A 10,498-nucleotide genomic window follows, 5' to 3' on the forward strand; every position below is an offset into this window, starting at 1 on the left:
ACCATTACATGTCTTTCAGCTGCTTGTGAAGAGTCTCCTACCCTTCTTCTCAACATTTTGTAAATCACAACAAGCAGGATTAACAGGTTTATCACCACTATTGTCAGTGCAGGGATCACAAATGCCAGTAGAGCTTGGGATTTATCCCAGTTGAGCCAGCAGACCCCAGCGTCTCGGATGTACGCATTTTGGGGTGCAGTTACAGCTATAGTTATGACAGCGATGATGAGAGGGCCCCCGTAGCCTAGAGAGAATCCAATAGCCAACATAGATGTTTTAGACAAACCCCCGTCGAAGACACTGACTGTGCGGTAGAACAACAGCAGAGCTGAGGCTAACATCCAGAAGAACAGGGCTAGGTAGAAAAAATGGATAAAAAATGTAGCCGCAGTGCATGCTGATTGGTTTACTGTCTTTGCATCTGAGATGGCGGCCCCAATAATGAACCAGATGTCAGCAATCAGGAGAGACACAGCGATGTTAACAATGGAAACATGACGCAAGTAAGATGTGGTGTTCCTTCTTATTTTTCTCCAGATGATAGCTTCAATAATGAGGCATATGACCAAGGAAGCCATAGATATGCCAACTCCAATGTAGGTAATGTAATCCAACACAATGTCATCTTTGCTGTAAGGTGACATAAGGATAGAGAACGAGGTCAGGTGGTTGCAGTTGCAGGTGACGTTGGTGTTGTTGGATACCAACACGCAGCCCCCATTGTCCCATCCCCCGAGACCACTGAAGAGGCTGAAGTTCCAGAAAACACACTGAGCGTTCCCCAGAGTATTGTTTATAATATCAAATGTGAACGAAACATTATCGACGGTACCACTGGACTGAACAATTACGACTCTCCCATTGATGACGTAGATGGATGAATTTCCTTTGTCTCTTGCAGGGAGCACGTTATCCATTGAGGCAAATGTTACCACAGTGATAAACTTACTTCTTCCAACAGACGGTATGTCTATCTCCACAGAGGAATCAAAGTCAGCCATAAAGGGGTTTGTAAATGTTGCTTTGTTCAAGAGAATTGAAGGTGTGTCAATATTGAAAGAGTCATTGGTAAGATAACTTGTTATATTCTCAAGGGACTGCAAAAATAATGAGCTGACACTTATTCTTTGTGTTGCTGTGATGTTGCTGGTGTCGTTGCCATTCAGAAAGCCCCATGATGCCTTTGAGCCATTTGTGGTTAGGACACCTGCAGTTAACAGGATGTTCTAAATTCAAAGGAAAGAAGATATTAGTATATATAATATTGTATTGAAATGTGCATATTGTGTAGCTCAGCAGACTAATTCACATACCTTCATTGAAGTTTCAGTTATTGAGATATTTGGTGATAATGACACATTGGCTACATTGTTGAGTATTTGAACAATGGCGTTAATGGTTCCAGGAGAGTCAACAACTTGCTCCGTCAAGTTGACAGTGGCAGAGCTGAGTTTTTCCAAGAATCTTGGAAACGAATTGTTATTCAAGTCCTACGAGAATTAAAAAAAAACAAGCAGCATTACACAGAATCTCAAAGATCAAATGAAAGTCACAAGGTGTGGGATTTGTATTCACTTAAGTAGAAAACAATTAAACAATAGTGATAAAATCTGATTCAATCTTTCATCTGTAAACTGTTCAATTGCAAAGACAAGCGCATTCAAGTTGCATTTGGGTATGACTAACTGAGTCTGCAGATGAGCATGATTCTCTCTGTAGGTGTTACCTGTTTAACAAACACCTGCACATGAGAAAAATTATAGGTTACTGTATGTCCTGCTCAGAGGCACAGGATCATTTCTACTGGCACAATGCTGATATTATCTGCATTTATATAAATCGATTCTGATTGTGAATTCGTTATTGAATAACCCCGAATATGATCACAGTCTCTTTTGATTCATTAGGCTCAATTTAAGGGAAATTGAAATGATGTATCATACATCATATATCATACTCATATCAAAGTCAACGCTCAGTTGTAGGCTTTCTGTTTATTTCCTCTTCTGATATCATTTTAACACTACTGCACACATTTTGTTTGCAAGTCACACCACTCGTCACCGATCAATCACTGTGTTCCATCAAATCAATCGATATTTTATTTTGCCGCAGCAGCATTCATTCTTTCATCAGCTGATTTTACTCGTGGAGCTGCAGGCTGCTTTTTATCAGATGCAGTAGGTGAGATGGCTGGATGTGCAGGCTTTATTTTCCTTTATCATACTGGAGACTTTAGTGCAGTGTATTGTACGACTACTTAGGCTATGTGTTTACTAGGGCTGACCCCGAATAGTCAAAGATTCGATGCTTCGTTGGGCAGAGCCTGATTTGACTGTGAATCTCACAGTCGAAGCTTCGCAGTGAAACAAGGATCATGCCATTTTGGCTATATGGGGGTGCTCAACGTCTGATTACACATAGAAATACCAGTTTTCTCCCAATAAGTTAATATACAGCCTATTACAATATACATTTCAACGTTTAATGCTGTAAATAAACATGTAAAAATGTTTTTAAAGTGTGCAAATACATCCAAAATTGTAATCCAACCCTGGCTCGTCAGGGCACATGTGTAAGTGTAGCGTGTATATGTGTAGGTGCAGGAGAGGAACACTTGCTGAAGAAACAGAACCTCAGCTTCACTGGTGTTGTGTGGAGTTTTCCGCACCTCGCGGGACTTTCGGATAATTTATCACCGTGGATGCATCACAAAAACAATATTTTAACGTTTTTAAATAGCTGGCTTCTTGAAATAGATCTGTGAGGAACCGCGACGTGCATGCAGTTGTCGGCAGCACAGCATGCACGCTAAACTCTACACAAGACCGATGAATGGCACGCGAGAGAGAGAGAAGTGTCAACAAAAAGCCTCAGTTTAGCTGGAAATTTGCAGTGTAAGTTGAATGAATAGAGACTGCAGCTCTGCAGCTTCTCAAGATCAGACTCTTCGACGCTCTCTGACTTTAATTGTATCCATTATAAAACCAGATGGGAGACATAAAAGAAAGAAAAATCTATCTAATAGGCTAAAAGATGAAAGTTGTGTGCATCTTTTTTGTTCAGACGTACAATGAACTCAGATATTAACTAGACAGTGAATCATAAAACAATTCAAATATAAGACTTTGCAGTGAGTTTAATGTTATCTGACATGTATCAGTCCGATCAGCTGCACCGTCAAATCGATATAACCGCTACCCGATAAGGGGGCGTGTCGGTCAGTAAAAGACTTCCGTGAAGGATGCACTGGTGTGTCCTCGCTCATAGTTCCACAGAGATTGCTCCCTTGTCCTCGCTCCTTGGAGCGCAAATAACAGCTTTAGGATGGTCTGCAAAATAGCAAAGCAGAACAACTTCCGGTTCAAGTGAGGATTTAGGAGCAAGGAAATGACAAATAAGAGACTTGAGAGGCACCCACAATGTTCAAATGAGGCTAAATACATTCTTATAATGAGGACTGCAGTATCAGCTGGTGGAGTTGAAGTGAGCTTCCCTAATGACCAATCATTTGAGCTCCTCTCATCCCCTTTAAAATCAGTAGATTAAATGGAGCAGGACAGATGTTAAGGTATCGTTAAAGGAAAAAGCTGACCTACATAAAGCATAGACCAGTCCCAAAAAACAAATATACATCACCCCAAATTACCCCCAATCACCCTAATTAATATTAGAGACACCACAAGTCAGTCCAAAGGATTGTTATCCTGGCATATTTTAATGGATCGGTATTCATTAAAATAAATCTGATCTAATATTCATTTATTCTAGTTATTCTCGCTATGTACAGTATATTAAAATTATTTTTAAAGGAATTTAGTTTTATCTTATCAGTATCAGCAGATACTTTACATGAAAGGAATCTGATCAGGCCAAGAACACACTCTCACTTCCTCTTAAGTGATTCTGTCTCCAAAATAAAAGCGCAAGAACTTTTTTGCAGCAATGCTTTATGACAAGGTTATTAAGAGCTTTTACTTTGAAGAGTTCTGAGCGACATTTAAAAGAGTCTCTGGCTTGCTTGACACACCTCTGAAAAAGCCGTCAGTAAATGTGTGATCCCCTGAATTTCCTCAGGGAAATGAAAATAAGCGTCTATAGTTTTATGAATGCTGATCAAACGCCGGGACGCACACACACACTGCAGCACATGCTTTATTATGAGCATGTGCAAAAGTGCCCTTATAATCAATTTGTTAAACAAGGGAGAAAAAAATATCTACAGTTAGTTGGAATCAATCTTACAACCTTCCAAACGGGTCCCGCACAGCACCGACTGAGCTAAACATCCACACAAGTATCCCAGGATTTGAAATAATTTGACTTTGTTCTAGCCCGCTATGTAACGGCTTGAAAAGAATTTGGCCTGATGCCAGACTTATTTGCCTTTGACTTTAGTTTCATATGACTATACTTACAGTAAACAGGTTTAATGTCCCTAAATACTGAGATTCTGAGCGATGCAGAGGAAGACAGGAAGTAAATCAGAACATGAAATGCCAACTTCTAGACAAAAGCGTCAATACTCTTATGCACTGAGCTTATTTATGTTAGACACACTCCGTTAGGTTGCGGCATGAACTTTCCTGTCAACCCTCCCGTTTTTCCTGGGATTCTCCTGTATTTTAAACCTTTCAAAGAAAAACAATAAAAACACACGGGGCGTTTTAGAAATGTTTGCTACGTTCACCTACGGTAAAGCCAGCTGCAGTATGGATTTTATAAATGGAAACATCCCACAAAAATTTTACGGAAATGGTCAGTGTTGGGAAAGTTACTCTGGAAATATAATAGGTAACTGATTACAAGTTACCTTATTTAAAATGTAATAGTAGCCTTGCATAACTATTTCAATTACTCTATTAAAGTAATTTAACTTATCACATTTGATTACGTTTCTTAAGTTTTCAACTTTTAACCATTTTCAAAAGAGAGGCAGTTTAAATGGCAGACGGCGACGCTGCAAATTCAAACAGGAGAACCAATCAAAGCCATCACAACAGCATCAAACTTTACTAAACAGCGCGAGAAGCTAGTTCACAGCAGTATTGGAGGTGAGCTGAGCTTTTACTTCTGAACAACATTAAAAGAGTCTGGAGATACTGGGAAAATGAAAAGGCATCCGTAGGTTGATGGATGTGGATCAAACACTAAAACAGTGCAGCACATGCCATGAGAAACATTCGCTGCAGAATCCATTTGTTGAAGAAAGTTATCACAAGGAGGGATTGAACCATCAGGTTGAGAGATCTGCACTCTACTGACTGAGCTAACTGAACAACATCTTACTGCATGTCAATATTATGGCTTATATTCTCATCCTCCATCTAATGGCGGTAAACTTATTTGCAGATCCCTGCTGTATATTATTACAACTTCTTCTTCTTCTAACGTACATATTCAACATATATGCGTTGCCTGAATTCTACCAGAAGTAGAACAAGAAGAACGTAGTGATGAAACGCACTCTGTAGCGCTGTTTATCCGTTTTCAGCTACTGTAGAAACATGACAATGCAAAGTGGCAACGTCCATAGAATGGGGTGCCCGCGGTTATGTATATAAATGCCTCATTCTAAGGTAAAACACAATGGTTTATAAGGTCTTTACACACCACTGAAAACATAGTTACAGATATGATATTGCATTTCTGTTGATAGATCCTCACAAATATTACACACTGAACCTTTAAGTAACTGTGATTTAAATACACATTTCGCCCAGTTTATTTGTTATTAAACTATGTCACTAAATTTCATGCAACTAGTTACTTCCCAACACTGGTAACTGGAATATAATATTCATAATAGGTAAGCTCATGCAATACCAGCGTCTCACTCTGTGGTAACTAACTGAAAGAGTTTTGCAAAATAACCTCAAATCTGAGGCGCAAACTCTGCTCAGAGGTGCTGAAGTGAACCTTTGTGTGGATTTGTGGTGAGATTTCTGCCTATTTCCCCAAACAAAGACAAACAAAACAATAAAGTGGTGGGAAGACAAAAATCATATGCGTGCTGACTCAGCAGGGATTATATTAACCTACATAAGAAAATATTTTAATAAACATTAATAAACATTTAATGTGTATTCAAATAGCCTTTTAATATATTAATCTGTTAAGTTCTGTGTGTGTTGCATGAAGAGACAAACCTGTTTTATTTTACAACCTTGACAAATAAACAACCTTGTAACCTTGTAAAAGTTGATCTTCAGGAAAAACACATCTTAAAGAAACACAGAATGCTTGAGAGCTGCACTGCATTATATTCTATTATATTTTGATTTCACCTGCCATCTGAATTTTGTGTTTCTCTTTATATTAATAAAGATTAATAACACCACAAGTTCCCCTGTAGCAACTTCAAGAAAACTGACTATTGACCTATAGTAAACACTAGTCAGCAGCACATTACAGGTCATTGTATACAGCTGCAAATATAGTCACAATGCAATAAGCTATACATGTGGTAAGCCTCTGTTTATATTATTCTTATCGTTTCAGCTGACACAGCCATATCCTTTATACAGTATTTCAGTTTTGCACACAATTTGATCAATAATTTGATTAATTTATCCCTCAAGATCAAAGTTGATAGATGAAGTAGGCCTACATTTATTTGTTTGCTCATAATTTGAATTTCTTCAAAGTTTAATTTTACTTTTCACTAATCACTCAATCATTGAAGGACATTTTTTCTCTCTTTTTCTTGTTTTAAGTTAATAGGAGAAACATAACCGTTACAGTCAAAGAAAGAAAAAAAAATCTTTATTTTGTGCTTTATAATCATATTGAGTATTTGAAAAAGTGAATTTGTAAATGGTCATTGGGGACTCCATCTGTGTCACTATAAGGCTAATGGCCATGAGCTTCTTTGAAATTGCACTTGTTGGTATTAGAGCTAACGCTGGCTGGGTGAAGGTGGTGTTGGAGTGGGTGTCGATGAGGGGCCTAAATTGGAAAATGTTGTCCCCCTGTCCATAATCCCTAATGGCTGGCCTGCCAATAAGGCTATGTTCAGACTGCAGGGCTTGATGCTCAATTCCAATTTTTTTCCCAGATCCAATTTTTTTTGTTTGACAGTTCACATTATTGCTTAAATGTGGCCCGTATCAGAATCCAGTGTGGACTGAGCCAGTGCATGAGTGCGTGTGAAAGATAGTTTCTGTTTGAGCAGGTGTAGCATAAAAGCCCTTTGAGTGGTCGAAAAGACTAGAAAGGCGCTATACAGAGCATTTACATCTAGAGTGACGTCAAAGTCGCGACAATTCAAGTGTCCAGACTCGGGTGGCATTTAAAAAGATCCGATCTGTTATGGAAGTGGCCCAAATCCGAACTGGAAAAGATGAGATGGCCTGTTCACACTGTCATAAAAAGATCAGATCTGGGTCACATATGAGCAGAAAAATCGGATTTGGGTCACATTGGCCTGCAGTCTGAACGTAGACTAAGTGAACACTTTTGCAAGGCACTGTATGCATGCTAAATCCGTGTCTAGTTCATTCTTTCATACTTTCGTTTCAAAACCAAATTGGAAAAAAACAAATAAAACCAAGTCGTTTTTTTGTTTTTCTGTTTTAAACTCATAACGGAAAACAAATGAGCTGCGTTTTGTTCTGTCTTTGACGGTGTTATATCCCTACAACCCGTTCTCACTCCCCGTCAAGGCACTGGGGGAAGCCCTGTAGCGTCAGTTTGTGACTGTAAAGGCAGGTATATGACTTAGTAAGAATGTGGTTGGGGTAGGGCCAGAACCAGAAGAATGGCTTTCGTGTAGGCCTACAGTGTGAAACAAAATATTACAATATTACATATTGAAGCTATTTATTTTATTTTATAGCCTATAGGCTTCTTTTCAAGTCGCATCTCATATCAACTATGGCAAATATGATTATAGAAGTGAGCACTACAGGCCTATTATAGCCACATACAAAAAGAAATATGAGAATATGGGCTATACGTTTAGCAAGATTGCGTCAAGCTGGAGGAGCCACTCAAGCACTCAAGCAAATTCTCCCATTTCTAGATTAAGTACATCAGCATCAAGGAAGCATTTTGTTTTTGGGCTGATCTGAAGCAGCTAGTTAGCTGAGCGATCTAAGAAAAAATATATATATAAACATATGTTTATCAAGGGTTTTTTCTGGAGGCTACGGCCAGGGTGCGAGCTACTGTCTTAATAAGACATGAGCTCACCTGAAAACATGATTTGTAATATTTTGAGGGGTCTCTAAAATATCGACATTATGCTATATTTGCCATTCAGTTCTATATTTTTGTAGCCTATCATCATGGTCGAAAAAGTGTAGAGAGGCTGAACGAAAATTACCGGTACCTTTTAGTCCGTGAATGATTCGTTAATATACAGCTCATACAGTTCATGTGTGCTGTGTACTATACTGACAACTATCACTGAATTAATTTGATACTGAAGAAATCTTAAAAACTGGAGGATTCTCAGGAAAGCATTCCTGTTTCAATTGCTAGTGATTTACAAACTGAACGTTGAGCCAATAATATATAGCTGCAGACTCCGGAACTGCAGCTATATAGTATATAGTTTATCAACAACATTTTGAGCATTTTAAGTTTAAACTGAGTGACTCCAAAATATGGGGGTGTTGTTTGCATTTATGCAATTATCTTTAAAAAAAAAAAAAAAAAAAACTCTGCTTCAAGTCCAAATTCTTTCATCACTATAATCTCTGAAGTCACCTGCATCTGTAAAATGTTGCATTTTTTGCAACCTGCATGGATCATTGCCGTTTCTGGCTAATTTATTTTATTTTTATGTTATGAGGCTTTTGTATGAAAAGTGCTTTTCTACTAAAGACTGACTGATTCAGTCCCTTCTATTTCACAAGAAACACTGTTATTCTATTGCATTAATCTGTATACTCATATTTTACATACACAATACATATATGACCAGCCAGTTCATTGATATAATTGAAACAAAACTACTTCAAATGAGCTTCAACTTTGAGATTAAATGTACAAAATTTTGTTATTACATATGCCTTAGTAGCATTTTAATGCAGTATTTTATTTTGCTTTTATTTTTACAGCGTAGTATCACTGTAAGTGTTACTTACGATCCCAGTGCTTATTCTACTACTGCCTAGACCAACACTTTCAGGCAGAGGAAGAATGAAGAAAAGACACGGCAGAGGTCAGTGTGCTAAGGCTCCCAAATCAGTAAACTAGGTCACCTGAGACTGCTGGAACAGCTGCTGGACAATTTGTAGGACGCAGTTGTCTTGTTTATTTCCCCACTGACCATCGCTCCCACAAACAGCTGTCTTTGTTCCCACATAGTTTGGTTCGCAGGGAGCTTCAGCCACGTAATTAAGAGTTCCACTACCATACACAGGATCATTGACACATATAAGTTCTAGAAAGAAAGAAAGAAAAAGTAATTACTGGGAAATAAAACTGACCTGAATTTAACAAAATGCTCTAATGTCTGGATCAATACTTACTGTTGTTGGTTAACACCAGTGTTATATTCATGTTAAATTCCGTATGGTTTATCACTTGACAAGTGATATTCTGGCTTTGACAGGTATTATTAAGCGAATAGGTAATGTTTGGACCTAAACATACAAAAAAGAAAAAATCACTTTGGACAAACAGTATCAGCATTCACTCACGGAATATACTATATATGTATATAGATGATCTCAAATACTTTATTATATGTAAAGGATTTCCCAATAGTTGATTTGCCTTTTGGTGCATTTTTGTTTCAGGTTTACCTGTAGGAGAATTTTCTTTATTAAACACAACATTATAGGGGCTGTTGACAGAGCACTGCAGTGTCACTGACGTTACGGCACCACATTGGATTAGTTGTTTCATCGGTTTCACTTGGATCAAGGGTTCGTTTTGGAAAGTGTATGTTCCGTTGGATGTCTGTCTGAATATTCCACGGCTCCCACTGTCTTTCAGCATACATTGATACCTTCCTGAAATTAAAGGTGATCATCAATTAACATCAAATCACTGCGAGGCCAGTGTTGCCAAACAAATACAAAAATGTGTGGGCTGACAGCACCCTTAGGCTACTGTGACAGGGCCAGAAAATGTATTACAAACAGTGAGTTATTTATTTATACTATTTTCTGACTATTTTTGTGCATCTGGTGTTTTATTTTGGAATGTTTTATTTGTGTGCTGTGTTTTATTTTATATTGCATGTAGAGTGGTATGGTTTGGCATGCTGTGTTTGAGTGTTTTAATTCATGTTTGTGATTTTTAACCCCTTGACACCGATTGTCGCGAATTCGCATCACACCTCTTCCTTGCAGACTGCAAGCCAAGATAGCACATGGATTTTGCGAGTCCTGGTTTCTCGTTTATGCCTGTTGTCGCTAATTTACATCATACCTACACATACCTGAATTTATATCTTTTCTATGTTCTAAAGACCAATTAACAATCTTCACTTAATTTAACATCAGCTTGAAAGCCAATGAAAACACAAATAATTTTTTTAATT

General features: G+C 38.1%; 1 protein-coding gene across 1 annotated transcript in view; it reads right to left on the minus strand.

The window, feature by feature from the left end:
* The window catches only part of LOC123978198 (adhesion G-protein coupled receptor F1-like), an 11,819-nt gene extending 2,309 nt beyond the window's left edge, over positions 1 to 9,510 (minus strand). The window contains exons 1-4 of the mRNA XM_046061363.1: positions 9,480 to 9,510; positions 9,210 to 9,391; positions 1,314 to 1,490; positions 283 to 1,226 (exon numbers count right to left, since the gene is read on the minus strand). Of these exons, the coding sequence (XP_045917319.1) occupies positions 283 to 1,226; positions 1,314 to 1,490; positions 9,210 to 9,391; positions 9,480 to 9,510 (1,334 nt within the window). The remainder of the gene's footprint in view (positions 1 to 282; positions 1,227 to 1,313; positions 1,491 to 9,209; positions 9,392 to 9,479) is intronic.
* Positions 9,511 to 10,498: the final 988 nt, after the last annotated feature.

Source organism: Micropterus dolomieu, linkage group LG10 (assembly GCF_021292245.1).
Source record: "Micropterus dolomieu isolate WLL.071019.BEF.003 ecotype Adirondacks linkage group LG10, ASM2129224v1, whole genome shotgun sequence".
Classification (NCBI taxonomy): domain Eukaryota; kingdom Metazoa; phylum Chordata; class Actinopteri; order Centrarchiformes; family Centrarchidae; genus Micropterus; species Micropterus dolomieu.